Source organism: Fringilla coelebs, assembly GCF_963513975.1.
Source record: "Fringilla coelebs genome assembly, chromosome: 2".
Lineage (NCBI taxonomy): Eukaryota > Metazoa > Chordata > Aves > Passeriformes > Fringillidae > Fringilla > Fringilla coelebs.
Genome location: NC_140029.1, coordinates 90,861,339 through 90,880,002, shown reverse-complemented (window position 1 = coordinate 90,880,002; position 18,664 = coordinate 90,861,339). Strand labels below are relative to the sequence as shown.

The following is an 18,664-nucleotide window of genomic DNA, read 5'->3' as shown; positions in this document are numbered from 1 at the left end:
CCAAGTCCTTCTGCTATAAAATTCTCTTCACTCGCATCTGCACAATACCACTTGACAAAGGCTGACTGGAAAACTGCTCCATTTTATTATGACATTTAAGAGTGCAGTATGAAATTTATTTTGTACTGGAATGAAAAATAAAATTAAGTCTTTCCATCCTTCTAACCATTCAGCATGGCTGCCAAGGTTGTTTCTAGTGTCAAACCCTCTCATGAAAACAATGACACCAGATAAGTTTTGGCTCCCGAGCTGTTCCATTTTACACCAACTTCTAAAATTATTTTCATTCAATTGGAATGAAAACAAAATCTTTCTAACTTGTATAAAGAACAGAATTCTATTGACATGCATATATAGAGTGAGCTTTGGTTTTGATAGGGCTATCTTTACAAGCCTAATCTTGACCACAACCTTTGTTATGGTGTTGTGTCAAAATTTATACACTTACACAAAAACAGGAAAGCTTTGATTATATGTTTCCACAAGAAATAAAAAGGCTTTCTTAAAAACACACCTGACTAACATTATGTTTGAAACTGTTTCCTTAAGTGCCCCATATCCTGGCTACTACTGGGTTTGCTTTTCTGCCAGTGGCAGACAACTCTTCTGAGCTTGTACTTCGGTGAAAATATTCCTTCCCGTAAGTGTTATGTAATTAACAGTCCCCTTTCATCAAGCTAAATGCAACATTTTTGATTTTTCTACCCTAAGAGTTTATTATAATGAACACAAATAAATGCATACTCCATAACCTTAGCACTACCCTCCTTTTTCTGAAGATATTGTTAGACACAATGATGAGAGTCTAAAACAGGGGCATAGACAATAGAATGATATATGGTAATAGAAAGGTATAAGGTATATAAGACCTACTGAAGAGAGGATATAAAAGATATTTAGAAAGAGAACATCTATTCTTAACTTTTAAAAAAATTAAATTCAGGCCATTTGGGTGAATAATAGAAGGTAGTTTTGAATAATTATACACATGCATACACATTTAAAACATATTTTAAATATATCTATTACCTAACTATAATTACATATGAAAGTAATATATTTATACATATTACAAGATACAAATATATATAACACTTCATGATATAGTAGGAGCACCTATCCCTGGAAACACTCAGTTCCAATCTAAAGTGGAGCTTCTCTCTACATCATAATGTGATCAGTGCTTCAAATAATTTTACCACAGCAACCTTTACTTCATAGGTCTGTACTCTACACATTCCTAACAAAGCATAAATTCACAGGAATGCTTGAAAACTGCTTTACATCCACTGCTTCCTGGATAAACTTATTTAACTTTTTTCAACTTGGGCTTGTTAATTGTTATGTTTTATGATCCTACAGAAGTCCTTAATATCTTGGTTATATATTTTGTTTTGAAAGTGACAGAAGAGGAATCTGTTTCATGTACACCCAGAAAACTCAACGATTCTTCTGTATCTGCTACAGTCTATTGCCTATTATGGCAAGAAGTACTGTGAACATTATGCAATTTCTCAAGGATTATGGCATCACAATCTTAGGGGGGAAAACAACAATAACAAGCCCAAAGGAAAAAACCCCAAACACATACAACATAAATAATTTTAAAACAATAAGATTTTATTTCTAACCAATCACCTTTAGTCCTTTAAATTAGCTGTACAAAACATGAGCTTATTGAGATTTAAATGTAAGCACTCAACTGAACTGGATTTTAATAGCAAAACTATGCATATTGTGCTTGGCAAAAGAAGGATCTAGTTTGGGGATCTCTTTGGTTTGCACAACTAGTTGATATTTCAGTATGCCTAGTGATAAGGGTTGGCTGTTATGTATCTTAACAGTAAGCCTGGAGCTTCTCTTGCTTTTATCCATCCAAAGGTTTGAAGTTTCTGAGCTGACAGCAAGGAGGTAAAATAAAGTGAGGTTTTGTATGATAACAATCTGTCATGCAGATCTGGAACAGGAGAATCAAACAGGTCTTGTGTTCAGCCAGTGATGGCAAAAAGTAGAATGATTTGTAGTCAAAATTTTGTATTATCTTCTGTTTAAATATCTAAAGTTCCAGCAGGTGATTTGAAGTCTTATGTTTGCTTGCTCATCACATGTGAATATCAGAGATAATTCACATAAACCAGGTGTGATTACAAGATCCTGGATAATGTAATTTAAAAGTCCTCACTATTTCAGATTCAATGAAGAAAGGAAAAAAAATAAAGAGACGACAGATGCCAGCAGATATAAGGATGAGTTTATTTTTTAACTGTATCAGACAAAAAAAATTATTAACATGGCATTGGTCCGGGATCTGAACACTGATCCCAGAAACCCACTGACTCAAAGGAAGAGAAAGACTGAGCATGCAGACTAACCAGCATGAGTTAGTCTATACCAGGTGAGGTATAATTTAACCTATAGCATAAGAGAACTGTGTAGCCAACAAGCATCAATTCCTTTGTTTGCTAAAATGCAGAGATAATGAAAAGCTTTGTATGACCTTGGGACCTCCCACTACCAAAAAGCCCAGAGCAAAGACGGACTAACAGGATGCTGCTGGATCCACAGGGGTTGTTATTTTCTACCTGAACTCTCTCTCTCCCCCCTCTCTCTTCTATTTCTAATTAATTGTTAAATAAAATCTGCACATATATTTTTAGTTCTATGTCTTGTTAGAAAAATTGTGCATTAAAAAAATTATGAAATCTGTTGATATATTACAGGAAGCATAACATTTTCCCTTTCATATATAAGGGAAAAAATTAATTCCTCAGCATCTTTATGAGAGAATCAGCCTATCAGCATTCAATTAAGTGCTTAAGTACAAAATTACCAAGCAGGACTCCTACCCCCATCAAGTCATGTAAGAGTCAGAAAAGGTGTTGGACACCTACTTCTCCTGGATTTGGAAATCTTTTAGCTACATATTTATAAACCCTGCCCTGAGCCTTTTCACTTTGTACAATAAGAGTGATATGAGATGCGAAACAATAAAATGAGAGAAAGCCTGAAGGGGAATAACTTAGAGCAGACAGGAGGAATTATTTTAGTATGATATAATTAGCTTGCAATGTATCATGAGCCATTTGTTAAAGATTCTTGACTTCTAGGCACTGCAGACTGCTGCACTGAAATTTATTGAAACCCCTGCATTTCAGTGGATGCAAAGTGTAAGACCAATGGCATGGGTAACTATATTACTACTAATACCAATAATAACCACATTACTATGCATGTCATTAGTCCCAAATTCACACACATGTTACATGTCAAATTTTCAAAGACCACTGAATGTCATGAAACTCACAATACCTCTAAAAATGAATATGGAAACTTGTGGAAATGGCAGCACATTGAATCCTGCCACAGAGAATTGTATGTGGCAATGATGGAAATGCTGCTCTCATAAGAACTTTTCACAACCTGTGTTTCGTGCCAACCTTGTATTTGTTTATCTTTGCTAGTGGAAGCAGTGAAACTTTGACTGCTCAAACTGCACATGGAATGTATGTGAACATTCAGGAATAAACTCTGCCCAGAGAGGTGGGATCTTAATGCTGTGGCAACATGATCGATCTTTTAATTTGCTACAGCCTGAACGGAAACTGAGTCCAAGCAAAAGGTCAGAACAGGCATTTTATATTCTGTGTTAAAGGAGGGGAGGAAAAAAAATGTCTTTGAGGAGTAAAGTAAGTAGCTAATGAGACACAGCACTGACAGCTGGAATTTAATAAGTGTCCACTTCACAAGTAAAATTGCTCTTAGTAATTAAATACAGGTATCATACAAAGCTTCTGCTTAGAGCTAGACTTCAAAATCCTTCTGTCAAGTAGGACTGAAGAAGTTTTACATACCAGGTAATATAAGGGTGAATTTGCCTGGGAGGCTAGTCCTAAATGAAGAGGGTTAATTGCATAAAATTCACAGTCCTTTCAGTGGTAAATAATTCCAAAGGGACTTGTTCAGATAGTAGCCTGGCATTACTGGAAAAGCAGACCGCAGCTAAAAAGTACTGTTATAAAGTCCACCAAAACCTGAGACACATAAAAAGTTTATTAGTCATTGCAGAAATAAAACACAAACAAAGTCTTTTTAGAGGGATCCAAAATTCTTTACGCTCCAGGTCTGTAAGGACCATAAAACTCTACCTGAGAAAATTTTAAACAATCTTCTAATTAATCACAGGATTTTATCACCTCTCACAAGCTGTAAGTAAAACATTAACAAGGTAGGAGGAAGTACTCTTTGTGCTAAGCATGATTCCAAACCCTGCTGACATAGCTCACTAGATGAATCAGGTTACATCAAACTGAGATTTTCATGGGTACTGGCGCACAGAATGGTGTTGCATATAGGGGACTGCATATCCATAAATGAAGGTATAAGTTTCTAAATTATTGGGAGGGTCTGAGACAGAAGAGCCTGACAGATTTTCAGTAATTTGAGACATCACCATCAAAATATGACCCCGTAATATATCCTTCAATAATGAAACTCTTATCTCTGAAAACACATTTTGATCATCACTTAATCAGCAGTCTGAAAGAATATCTCTGGTATCACAAAAACAAAGCAGTTTAAGTATCTAGATGGTTGAATGTTTTTACCAGCTAGAGCCAACAAATTTACATTTACTCAAGAATGTATAACAAAACCACACAGCTCTACACACTTCAGTGTAAAAGAGTACTGACTTTGCAATACCTGTTTTAACCCACCTCATAGTACATAGGCACATCCTTAGCCTTTTTTCCCTTTGGACGCACAGATTCTGCAATCTGCAAGTAAATAAAGCATTCATTACCCAAAGTACTTTACACATTATTCCCTTTTGCAAATACTACACTCACACTCCAAAACAGTGAGGAATCATCTTATGGCAACCCTGTACCTTAGGGAGGGAGTTTTTTTGATCAGCACCTTGAAGAAAAGTCTGTAACAAAACTTCATTTACAGGGAGCAGAGCAGCTTACATCATAAGCTTTTCCCCCCCCATTTTTAACTCCCATGAATTAGAGCAATGAAAGTGGTAAGAAGAGAGTAAGTCCTATGAGGAGTGGATGAGGGAGCTGGGGCTCTTTAGTCTGGAGAAATCCATCTCTCAGGGGAGACCTGATCACTTGCGACAACTCCCTGAAAGAAGGTTGTAGCAAGGTGGGGATCAGCCTCATCTTCCAGGCAACAAGTGACAGGGCAAGAGGAAATGGCCTCAAGCTGTGCCAGGACAGGTTCACGCAGGTCATCAGGAAGAATTTTTTCACAAAAAGGGTTGTCGAGCATTAGAATGGGCTGCCCAGGGAGGTGGTAGAATCACCATCCCTGGAAGTGTTCAAGAAATGACTAGATGTGGCACTTAGTGCTGTGCTTTAGTTGATAAGGTAGTGTTCAAAGGTTGCACTTGATGATCTTAAAGATCTTTTCTAACCTTAATGATTCTATGAATTAGTGTAATTTTTGAAACTTCCACAGAGTAGTTTATCATTACCACAGACCAAAGAAGGTAGGATCTAGAAGTGACATCCACAGTTTGGTTCATTATTAAAAGTTGCTATCTTGAAATACCTGTTTGTAAACGTCTTCAGACGTTACCACACTGAAGAGTTTTCGCAGTGGCACCTGCACAGCAAGAGCCAGGGCTTGGGTGTGGATTTCATCCTCAATCTTGGTCCCAACAATGAAAGTAATGCTAGGTTTCCAGTCATCCTACATTCCAAAATAAAATATTTAAGGTATTAACACTCATGCCAACAAAAGTCCTCTGCAGTTTCAAAGAGTAATCTTGTAGAGACGGCTTTAAGTCACTTTAAGACATATTAAACATCACTGTGTTAATCACTGAAATTGCATGCAACTCGAAAAAGCCCCCATTACTTTGTCCCAATTCTTTCTGCCATCAGGTGGCAGCATTATGCTACGGAAAACAAATATGCCTACTTACAGCCTAAAACCTTTTCTCATGCAAATGATGCATTAGCATCTCACAAAGATGTACTAACTTTTAAGTGGGATTTACAGATTTGACAGTTCAGGTAGCAAACAAGAAGTGAATTTTGAATATATGTATTATTGTGATTATTCAATGTAGAAAAAAATTAGCAATTTTCAGCTCCCTCATCCTGTGAATTAGATAACGCGCAGATACTATTTTCTGTACATTGTAGCATTATTTTTATGATGTTTTATGAAGGTATATTTATGCATAGTATGGCTCTTGCATGGTTTCATTAAATATTCTGAATAATGAAAAATTACTTACCAGTGGCAAGTTGTACACTACAATATTGATAAGTTAAAAGCACTAGCAGTTTTCAAACATTTGCAGTAGCGTACACATTACTGTAATGTAAAAAAATGTTTTCAGCACTATTAAAAATGCAGAACAAGAGAAGAATGGAACACTTTCTTTAGTGATGTACATCCACAAAAGCTTAAAAATTATGTAACTTCAGCAACTTTTACTGGTTACTGTCTTTCACATTCCTACTGGAATCCCTTTCATAGAGTTGCTATCTCCAGCAATTCTACATCTCACTCTCAGATATTCTTTATCAGCAATAGAGGTGGCTGAACTAGGAGCATTTGTAATGGCTGTGATGTACAGAAATCAACAATTTTTTATTTCTTTTTCAATGCATGTCTGCATGTGTAAACTGCAAGGTTACCAATGTAGCTGCATAAAGGTAAACATGGAAGGGGACTCAGTCAGATCAAGGCAGTCCCAAGACAGACACATTAATCAGAGCACAGACACAGTCCAGTGTGCATCATGGCAAAGAAAGATTTTGAGAGATTTAAGATAGAGTGGTGACTTTAGGATATTGAATATTTTAATATATTTATATTACGTACAATGTCCTTGTAGAATAGGAACAAAACCTGAGCTGAGTTGTGGTAAAGTGAGGAAAAGGATCATTCTAATAAAAAGACTCAGATGGTAAAAGAAGCATCTTCTTCCAATTTTATAGTACCATTCTTCATCTGTTCCTTTTCTTAGCTGGTAAAAAGCCTACCCAAATGTCTGCAATTTGAGTAACTGATGGCTTGGGATGGGAGAAAGCCACAGCTGACTTAAGTTTCAAAACAGTGCATGTTTGTATGGTGGGAAATGGTCGTCAAACATTCAAGGTAACAAAGGATAACATCACATGAGTATGCCCCATTTTTCTAACCACAGAATATTCAGAAAAACAAAAATGATGTAAAGATCACCTGGGTCATTAAGTGAAACTGCAAGTAGCTACAGATCAGATAACTAATCCAAAAGGGTGCCTACAGCTCCACACATCATGAACTTCCTTGAGATTTATTGCAGCACAAAATAAACCTCAAGTTTTCAAAATTATGAAGTGCTAGAGAGATCAAGCACATCACTGATGCTCCAGGAGTGTGCAAACGGGGTGGAATTTATGAGTGTCCAGCTGCACTGGGGCAGCAGACACTGCTCATTGGAGAAGTGGCAGCAGTAGTGCGGACTGCATCAAGTACACTGAATTTCATTTTGCTCTTTGAAGTCTTTCTGTCTAAAGCTGCAAGGTAGCTACTAGTGCACCACACTGTGAAAGAGCTCTAGGTATTCCAATATTGTAAACATGCACAGGAGTTGCAGCTAATCTGGATTAAAGCTAATCTGAATACCTGACAAGAGTTCGACAGTAAAACTTCAGCGTTCTTTGAACAGGAAGTATTTAGATGCCTATGCTTGTAAGGAAATGCATAATTTTCTAGGCTCTCAGAACTGAGATTGAAATGCTCTCATGTGGCAGTATCCTGGTGTTCCCAGTGATGACCAGCACACACAGAATCTTTAGAAAAACCATCTACCTGCGGCATGAGCTAACGGAGCAATTGTTATCACTGCACTGCCCACTTCAGTGAGGACCACCAAGAGAGGGAAACAAGGTCCAGTAAGTCTCACAGAGAGATGCTGACAGCTCAAGAGCAGCAAAAATCAGGAATGTGAGGTTCTACTCAGGATCCTATGGTAAGCATGGTCCAGCAGCAATACAGAGCTTACTCCCACAACTTCCTACAGTTCTTCACATATATATATATATAAAAATCAATCAGAGAGTTTTAAAACCCTGCCTTATGCCTTCTTTAGTTCCTCCTTAAAACATGCTGATAGGTCGCTGCCCACAAATTAATCCTGCTTAGCACTAATTAATAACACTGCAACAACAATGTCTGTGGAACCTGTCTTCCTTTTTGTCCTCTCTCTTATTTTTTGGTCACAACTGTTCCTAGGTAATTTCTCCTTCCTTTTCCACTTTATTTTCCTGAGTTACACCACTTGTCTTAATGTTTCCCCCACCTGTGACTTGCTCCCCAGCTCTTGTCCTCTGTCTCCTTGTTCAGCTAGTCTCTAGTTTCATTATCCGATCCCACTTCAAACTTTCTCCATCCGCAGATTCCTTCTCCAAATTCTTATTCTCAAGCTCATATAATTCCCAGGCATTTTCAGAGTTATTTTCAGGTTGAGCAATGAGGCCTTCCTTGACAAAAGTACGATAAGCCTTTTCAAGAAAAGAGAATTTTCCTTATTTCCACTGTGGTGCCATCCTTCTCAGCAGCCAGTGACATACCACCAAAGCAAAACATCAGGGTAGATCCTGCTTGTGCAAAATGAGTATTTAAAAAAACACAACAGGACTTACACAAACAAAATTATCCAACTTCAGATTTTTGTTATCCAAGAAGAAATTACCATCAGCGGGCCACATCTTCTTCCCACTGAAAATGCTCTGCTTCAAAGAAACAAGCTGCTCCACAGAACAGCTATGAGAATATTTATACTATAGGCAAACCATTGGCTAATACATTAAAATAAAATACATGCAATAAGCCTCTACAAGATAACTGAACTGGTAGTGAAAATTATAAACTTACTTAATTCTACAGAAGTATATGCAGCTCGATACAAGAGTTTTGCACAAAAATTTAATGATTATTAGAGACAGTCTATACCTCCCTAGTGCTAAATGAACAAAAGAAACAGCTTTTCTTTAAAAAGTGCAATACCTGGGAATGGGAGCTGGAAGTAGCTAGTAAATATCTGAAGCAGCTACACACATCTTCACAGCCAGTAATGATCTAGACTTCCCAGTCATTAATAGTATGTCATCTATTTCTAGACTGACCAGTTTTGAAGCCCTTGAAGATCATTTTTCAGAAAAGCTGCACACTGAGAACATGAACTGAAGTCAATAGTCAATGGGCAGCATAAATACACAGCTCAAGGTGTTTAATTGATTAGACTATTTTCTGAGGTTAAAAATCTAATATTTCTGCAATACTGCCTTTATATTATCGATCCTGTAACAGTATCCTTAATGTTCAAGGCACTGAAAGGACAGAGAAGAAACAGACCCTGCTTCTACAGCTCACCACCTAAAATCACAACATAAAAATGTGAAGGAAAAGTAGTAAAATGTATATGGTTACTCTAAAAATATTTTCTCCCTCAATATACAACTCCTCTACTTAGTTTTATTCTTTCAAATGTTATTGTAGTATGAAGGCTTGAGAAAGGATCTGAAAGAGGATAGATTAGTGACCCTAAGACTACCTCAAATGACATTCCCAGCTTAATGAACAGGATAGAAAAAACCATAAAAATAACTACTGGAAAATCATGGAAACAGTCTAGGGAGGCTGTCACTAAGAATTTAACATGAGCACTACAAACTGCACAAAGAAGACCAAAATGCAGGGAGCAGATATCCCGCAGAATCAACAACGCTGGTTCAAATGTTAATTTAAAAGAAAATTGAAGCTGGAAATGTGGCATTGGCAACTGAATATTGCTTAAGCAATCTGAAACAAACTCCAATTAAGGGCAGGCCAGATCACTTTCACTGGAAAACATCCAGTGGCAACCACTGCTACAAATGACACTGTCCTGGTTTTAAAACTCCTAGCCATGTCAAGAATTGAAACGCACCAAAGTCTCTTGGTGTTAGAAATAACCATCTGTGTGGGAAACTTCTATGTCCCTCAGCTGGAGAGGCTCCAAATCCACAAGATCAACCTAATTCTGGAAGCTCCATGTAAGCAGCAAATGGCTGTCCAAAATCCTTGCTTTCACAAAACACAGAAGGTGCCTTATCTTCTCACGATTTTGCTCTCAAGGCTCCATTGTGTTCCTCTGTAATGTGATTTTTCCCAGCTCTTAAAAACCAATACACATAGCCTGTATATCTTCATCACAGCAGTACTGGAATAGCATAGGTATGTTAAGAAAATACCTAACTTTAATTCACATTTAAGAAAAAAGCAGATGTAGTACACAATTTTTTTCTTCCTTTTTATACCTATCTTGTTTTCTATCCATCATTTCTGAGACACAAACGGCCAACTGTTCTACGGAGGACAGTTGAACAAGTCAGGTATATTGTTTATTTTTTCAGAACAGTTTCTAGATCTCTTTGGCCAAGAAAAGCATCAAGCAGCCATCTTACCCTCCTCCTATTTCCAGACAATCTAGGTATATGTCATTTTATTTTTGTGGTACTTACTGTTGTGGGGTTTACTGGTTTTTTGTTTGGTTGCTTTTTTGGTTGTTTGTTTGGGTTTCTTTTTTGCCTGCTGTGTGTTTATTTTGTTTGATTGTTTGGGTTTTTTTTTCCTCTTAGGACAACAACCAGTAATTTCATTTCATTACTGCAGAATTTCAAATTTACCTGTAAGGGCTGAGAAGAACATTTGGAAACTCAAATCCAAAACATCTGAGCAACAAACATATTAGTGATTTATGAACAATTAGAATAGTAACAACTCTAGCACTCTTTGCTTTCAACAGTGAGGGAGCTTGTAAACCAGTAAATACAACTGGCATTACTCAGAAAAGTTGTTTATCAGGAGTTTTGTAGCCTTAAGGTGACATCTCTGCTTGGAAATCTGCAGACCCACTTTCATTACTGGTGACACACCCACATTTACTAATGGCTTTTGTTCTTAAGAGCCTGAGCTTTTGCTGTACAATGTCGGCAAGTGAGAGAATATCACAGCTCAACAGAACGGTAATTTTTCTCTGAAGAGGAAGTAGTATGAATAGCAATCAAAAGAGGAGCCATCCTATTCAAAACATTTTTAGAGGTTTCACAAGACTTTAAGTTCAATTTTCAGGCACTAAAATGCCAGTGAAATGAGAGGAATCATACAGATGGAAAGTCAGCACAGAATATGGCTTACTGCTGCTATGATTAGTTATACTAGTTAATAAGAACAAATAATAAATGACAGTTATTTCAATTAAGGGCTGTATTTGCCCAGAATTCACCATTCACTTAGCAAATATCACTCTTTAGCTACTTAACACATGCAAAGTTTAAAACTACTTGAGAATCTTAATTTATATTTTGCAATTTAATTCTGTAGTAAGCCCAACCAAAATAGATGATATGATAAATATCTGAAGGCAAATACAGTTTGCAACTCCATGTTCTTCTGCACAGCACATTACAAACAAGAAAGATATACATAAACTATAATGTGAGGCTCTGGAAAATCCATATTTCCTCTGTGTGTATTTTTAAGTTGTGTGTTTGCCAGTTTTCACAGTGCATTTAGTAAAAGCAATTATTTGGTTAGTAAATACCATTTAAATCATATTTTAGTTAGTATACCCGTTCATAAAAATCTTAACAGCACTGGTAAAATGCTTTTCATAGATTGAACTAATAAAATAGTGTGAGTCATAAACACATTAAAATGCGAAATTTCACCACTCGGTATATCTGGTACAATTTAAAACCAGTTGTAGTAAATTCCCTTTGCCTTCAATAAAGGGAAAGAATATTTTTCAAATTGATACAAGCAGATTTAAAAATTCTTTACATATGAATTATGAGGAGAGACATTTATTTACTTGATAGGAGTTCCTATCATCTCCCAAATAATTTCCGATTCATATGGTATTTCATGTACAATATTGAGGACGAGTAAGAAATAAGTTTTGGTGAGATCTAAAATTGAAGCTGCTCAACACTCTCTTTTACAGACTGCTTTCAGTTCCTGAGCTTCATATATTTGAGTTTAAACTTTGTATGTTGCATGATTACTGGGGTAGGGCGAGTGGGGAGAGGGAAAGTGTGGTTAGACTATTTGCAGAATGAGATGTGATTTTTAAAAATCATGTTTATCCTTTAATAAAAACCCCTATGTGATTAAGTAGTTAAGATATTCAATGCTCTCTGTGTTCAAGAGGAAGGAATTAAATTTGGCAGCAGAGCCGTACTTGTGTCAAAGATTTGCTTTTACAGAGCATGTTTATTTACATTATGTACACCCACATTTGGCCACACTTGATGAATCTTGATTCACACATGCTCAGAAGAAATTTGCTGGCATTTGACAGTTTTGCACCGAGTATGCTCTTGCCCATGACTGTAAGAGCCGAATAAGAACACTCCTGCAGTAAGAAATTTCACTGGCTGCCCAGCATCTCAGAAGCCTGAGTTCAAGGTGACCCCAGCAAGGGGACAGTTTTTCCCAAGTTCCCAAGGCTCTGTCTATGAACAGCATGGCAGAGAAAGTGAAACTAGCTTAACTGGAACAGAAAGCGGTCAGACAATACCAGAGTTATGGAAACAAGGAATCTCAAGTCAGCCCCCATGGGTACAGGAATTACGATAATCTTTAATTAGTTGATCACATACCTTTCCCTACAGAATTCTTGCCCCATTCAGTGAACATTCAACACTTTTTTTTCATCTGCCTCAATGAGTGGTCCAGAATAATACCAACTTAAACATTTCCTAACTTCTGAGCATTTTATTTCCTACCTGTAAAAATACTTCAATATAATGGTTTGCATTTAAGAAATGTAATAAACTATGTGTAGAGGCAGCAGAGCATACAAAGCACCTTGTTCAGCGAATTCACTGCACAATATCCACAGCCACAATAAACGCCACGATAAAAAAACACAATCACTAATTGGCACCTTGCTAGTAAGCACTGGAGGAAGACCAGGAACAGAGTAGGTGATGGAGATTGAACCTTCACCCCATTCTTATGCTTCAGGGATGTTTCCCAAGAGAAGAGACAAGATTCACAAGTAAGAAAGGGCTCAAGCATCTTAGAACTCTATTGAAAAATCTGTGTCCTAGGGAAAAATGGGAAACAGCAGCTTAAGCTATTCAAAAAGTGGTCTTGTTTGGCTAAACTTGAGTTAAATGGTTATTACCAAATAAAAGTAAAAGCAAGTAAATATTTAAGAGATTTTTTGACATCTGCGGGCTTTTCAGGAAAAGCAATTAGCCAGTTTAAAAGCCTCCTCCTGAATTAAAAGTTCCTCATATTTAACCAGTGCTGCTGGCATATTAAAAGAAAAAAAACCAACAAAACACAAACCTGCACACCAGCTAAAACACAAAACTGTCGGGTTTTTTTTTTTTTGGGTTTGTTTTTTTTTTTTTTTTTTTTTTTTTTGATAGGGCACAACAGGAATCCAGAAAACAAGGAAACCACGGAAGCAATTTGTCTCACTTGCAGAAGCCGTGCTAGATAAACATATGTGAGATAAATATTATTGTTTGCTAAACTACCGCCCTATTTTGAAACCAAATTCTCTCTTGCAACTCAAGATTTATGAGAATTACATTGCTTACACAGAACCTGGAAACCTAAACATGCCTTTAGATCCTCACACTCTGTAAAAGAAAAAAAATATAAAAAGGAAAAAAAAGTGCCTTTTAGCTGCACACACTCGGGCAGGAAAATTACAGCCTCACATTTTCAACGCTACAGTTAATGCTGTGTCAGCACCTCCATCAAACCTCGTTGTTCAGCAGTTTATAAAAAGTTCACTCCGAGCCGAAACTTGGCACCCAGAGCCCAGAAAGGAAAGTGCCGAGGAGAGGAGGAGCAAAGAAACCCGCAGGGCCACGCTCGGTGTCGGGGGGCAGAGGGGCAGGGGGGCTCCGCCGCACATCCCGACCACTCACGGCCCTCCCCGGGGCCCCCCGGGAGCTCCCGGCAGCCGCGACCCCCGGGCCGGGGGAGCGGCCCGAGCCGCCTCCAGCCCGCTCCCCCCTTCCCGGGGCCGCCGGCTCTGCCCCGCGGCTGCCTTCACCTCCTCGAGGCGGGCGGACACCAGCGCGGGCTCCCAGGTCGGCAGCACGGACGCCGGGGTGTCCCGGGCGGACTTCGGCTGCTTGGGGCCCATGGCGGTGCAGCGGCGGCCCCGCCGGCCCCACGCGTCGCCCCGGAGACGGCGCCCGCGGGCGGAGCCTGCCCGCCACGGGAGCGCTGGGCCCGGCCGGGGCGGCCCTCTGCCGCATCGCTCCGACGGGGACAGGCTGGCGGAGCTGGGGCTGCTCAGCCTCGGGAAGGAACATCCCCGGTGTCTGTAAATAGCTAAAGGGGGTGTCAGAGCATGGAGCCGGGCACTGCTCGGTGATGCCAAGCCGCAGGACAAGAGGCAGCGGGCAGAAACTAATGCCCTGGAAGTTGCACCTGAATGAGAGTGCGAACTTTGCTGTGTGGGTGGCCGCACACTGAAACAGGCTGCCCCAGGAGGTTGTGGAGTCTCACTCGCTGGAGATAGGCGAGAACCATCTGGATGCAGCTCTGTGCCATGTGGTTCTAGGAACTCTGCTTAAGCAGGGAGGTTGGACCGCTGTGGTTCCTTCCAACCTGATGGATTCTGTGCATTCTCTTGGGGCTTTTTTTGGGTACTTTCATCATCATTTTTGAGACAACCAGCGGCCCTTATCACAGCCACCCAAAGGAGAAGCCTCTCCGAGGCTGCGTGGGGAGTTCTGGGGTGACACACGCTCACAGGGACACCAAGTGACACATCTCATCCCCAGGGCCACATGGCAGCACGCTGGCAGCTCTCGGCGGGCCCCTGAGTATTGGAGGAGGGTGAAGGAGCGAGCCTGGGCCTGGTGTGGAGCGTGGCCCGAGCGGCGAGGCGGGGGGCGCGCAGGTGTGGGCAGCCAGGCCTGCTCCCAGGCCCAAGTGGCTCTCCAAATACTACCATATGTTACGGCACTGGGACCAGAAGGGGAGAGGGAGGCACTGTTGGGAGAAAACAGGAGAGCTGCCAAGATAAAGAATTCATTACAGAGGAGTCATGTCGTGATCTCACACTGGAGACGAGTGAAATATTCTGTGTGATTTAACATTTGGTGAAAATACCCCAAACCACATGCTGCCCTTCCCCCACCCCCTTATACCGACTGGGTTTGCTCAGAGCCTCCAAATATTTATTTTATTTTCGTCAGAGCTTAAAACCCTGCTGTGCAGTGTGTTACTGCCTTAGTCAGGATTTCATTCTGGGATGATACTGACCTGGTGTGTGTGCTGTATAAAACACCTTTCATTATGCAGCTTTAGTGAAGGAATAGGAATTTAGCTTCATAGGGGCTGTAACAGGCAAATCTCTTACCTTTTTAATTTGCGGAAGGGTATCTTCCCAGCATTTCTAAATAGTGATGCAGTTGGTAACATGGGAAAGCTGCGCAGTAGATTTGCCAGCATCCATTAACATTTCCCCCCAACCCATCTCTTGGCTGGTATCCATTTTTCTCTTTTTGAGTTTTTCTTTTGTTGTCCACAAAAAAAAAACCAAAACCAAAACAAACAAACAAACAAAAAAACCCCCAAAAAAACCCAAAACCGAAAAAACACCAGGCTTCACTTGTTCAAAGAAATGGGCTGCATGACATTCCCACCATATCCTCGTTCTTCACTTAAGTCTTGGATACACAGCCTGTGCCTGCAGAGGTGCACTGACAGGAGTACGGAAAAGAGAAATGGGGCAGGATCACCAGCTGATGTAGCAGAACAATAGGGAGGTTTGGGGTTGAATGCACAGATAATGTTGCTAAATATCCTAAATATGAACCACCCTTCAGATTTTTCATGGCTCAGTTTTCAAGAATAAATATAAATTTTGGGAGGAGCGACAGGAGAGGGTTGTGCACCCAGATCTTGATGGTGTAGTTGGAATGTGCATTACCATTAATTTGGTGAGAAATGATAACTGTTTAATTATGCCCATACCTGGGTCTGTGTGCTCAGATCATTGGGAGGTTGAAAACCAGAGAGACTGATGTAAGCCAGCCAACAGCCCTGAGAACACAGAATAGCTTGGCTGATGCATGAGGACTGTTTGAAGGAAATTATTTTGTTCTGCTTACCACCTTAGTAAATGCATCTTGATAACTTGTTTGTTGTTGGCTGCTGTGGCAGGTAGCAAGTCCCACTGAAGTAGGACTGCTGATCACTAGGACTTTATACCTGTTCATTTAAAATGACCTCCCCCACTGTCATAAACAAAGGAGAGGAAGAAATTGTATTTATGCTTTATTAAAAAGGGTTGTAGTGTATAAAATGGGTTATCCATCAGTGAAGTCATCTGAAGACATGTCCTGTTTGGCAGCTTCTCCCTGTCCATTCTGTTGTGCTGCCAAAGATGCTTGTAGGCCAAGCTGTGAACCAGATCACTGAAACCCCCTTGGTTAAATTGTAAAACAGACAGACAAATCAGAAGTACTGGGAAACTACAGCCTTTTTTTCCTCGAAATGGTCTGGACTGCACAACACCCAGCTGCATGTTTTGCAGCTGAGCCATCTGAAAAACTTCAGGTTCCTTCTGATAACTAAAATATGAAGCTGCTGCAATCTCAAAACTTGTATTAGCAAACCTGAATGTAATTCAGCCTCTGGTTAGAGGAATAGGCAAATTTCAGATTCCGAGAGACAGTATGCAGTTTGGGGTACCTTCAGAGAAAACAGGAATGTCCAGCTGTAAGCTGTAAGCTGGACATTTCCAAGAAGTGAAATTTAGTCTTGGGCAAGAGTTAGTGGGACTATCTGTGATGACTTTGTGTGTGACAGGAATATTTATGGTGAGATTTTCAGGGAGAGTGGCAACCCAAAAATTCCAAGATCAGCCTTTAATTTTTTGGCTTATTGAAAAACACCATTTGTGAATACATGTGTGCTGTAACCTAAGACATGAATTTACAGTACAGTTGCAACTCTGAATAATACTCCGTGTGAATAAAGTGTAGCTCACTTTTCCCTGGGAGACAGGTTAACAAGCCTGTGTGTTGTGAGTTTATACAGCAGAGTAAGAAAGCATGCATGGTTAATACTGGAGTAGCAGTACTGTGGTGTACTGTGGAGTAGCTAGACACAAAACCATGTATGCACACCCACGCTTTTCATAGTAGTATAGAAGCAGTGTTTAAAAATGAGGTATACTGTTTACCTCCTTCAGGAAGAGAAGGAACATTGGTTGTCTTTTCTTTTAGGGCAACTTAAAGAATATTTGCACTTGTTCTTCAGTAAAGTGTGGGGAGTGGAAAGGCATTACTAGTTGTACATGTCAGTTTTTCTCTACTTGATATTTTCTGAAAGACTACGGCTGACTAAAGAACCAATAAAGGTTTTGACTTTTATTAATTAAAACCTCATTAACTGAGAGGGGAATTAATCCTGCTTGTTTCCTTTTAAAAATATGCTTATTTTAAATTCTTAAAAATTATTTGGAAAAAATTATCTTTTCAGTAAGAACCATCACCTTCTCAGCTTTAGTTGGGAAGTAAGCAGAATCTCTTTGCTTGAATCCTTAAGAAAATATTTAATTGCTTTATACTGCTTTCATAAGATTTAAATGTTGCTGAAACAGGGAGGCTTCTTGAATTATGGCTTCAGAAAGCTGTTTCTGTTTTAGAAAACTGGCCAGAAAAGTTGTCTAGAACAGCTAACATGGCCCTCAGCACTGCTAAGGAAACAGGCTTTCATCCTCCTTATATTTCTTAAAGAAGAAGAAAGGTATTAAGAAAAAAGAAAAAAGCACTCTTCCTCCCTCTTAACCCCCCCCACCCCCCCGAGAGAACACTGTTCAGTCCTTTTTCCCCTCAGAAAGGAAGAAGGGGAGGAACATAAAACTCATTTTGCTTTCCTTTCCAGTTTCATAGTGCTGCAGCATCTGGGCTGGGAACAGCTTTTGCTTGAAGTTTGCAACCCCCCAGGACACAAGTGTCTCGCAAGTTACACAGATTTGACAGCTATAGCATGTGTTACCAAAGCCTCCCTGAACTCTCACATACCAAGCTGGATGCAGGAGGTCTTTGCCTACAGTTGCTGCTCTGGCCACCAAATGATTCTTTATAATTTATTTCTCAGTCTCTAAATTTGTTTATGTAATTTGCATAAAGCTTCCCACATGGGCTGAATTGGCCCTGTGGATGTCGACCAAGTATCTGTTTTGGCTTTAGGATCTAGAAAGGTAATTTCTACATCAGTAATTTGTAAGTGCATGTGGCCTGAAAGGGGTAAAGGTTAAGCCAAGTGTAAATATATTAACACATTCCCCTTCTGAATATGACATGGTGCTCTTATTTTTCTAGTTCCAAAGATCAGTAACTTCTTCATTAGACTGAGTTCTAATCATGAGACAATAAAACAATTTCTCCTTCTCAGACTGTAATGGGCCTTCCCGATAAAATAAGGGTTGCTAGATGTTTGCTGAGCCGTGAGAACTTGCAGGGATGGTAGAGGGAAAGGGAACAGCTTAATGGTAAAGACAATACAATCCAGACAAGTCCATCCACCACCTGGCAGGGCCTGCCCTCCGGTGCTGGGTCACTCTCTGCACACTCTGGGCCTTTTTAAGCTGGTCCATCTAATAACATGGCCAAAAGCAAAG

General features: G+C 39.6%; 1 protein-coding gene across 1 annotated transcript in view; it reads right to left on the bottom strand.

Annotated features, from left to right (window-relative positions):
- The window catches only part of SPAG17 (sperm associated antigen 17), a gene marked incomplete at both ends in the record, with an annotated part of 83,981 nt that extends 69,829 nt beyond the window's left edge, over positions 1–14,152 (bottom strand). The window contains 3 exons of the mRNA XM_084201052.1: positions 4,716–4,775; positions 5,560–5,700; positions 14,072–14,152. Coding sequence (XP_084057178.1) covers positions 4,716–4,775; positions 5,560–5,700; positions 14,072–14,152 — 282 coding nt within the window. The remainder of the gene's footprint in view (positions 1–4,715; positions 4,776–5,559; positions 5,701–14,071) is intronic.
- Positions 14,153–18,664: the final 4,512 nt, after the last annotated feature.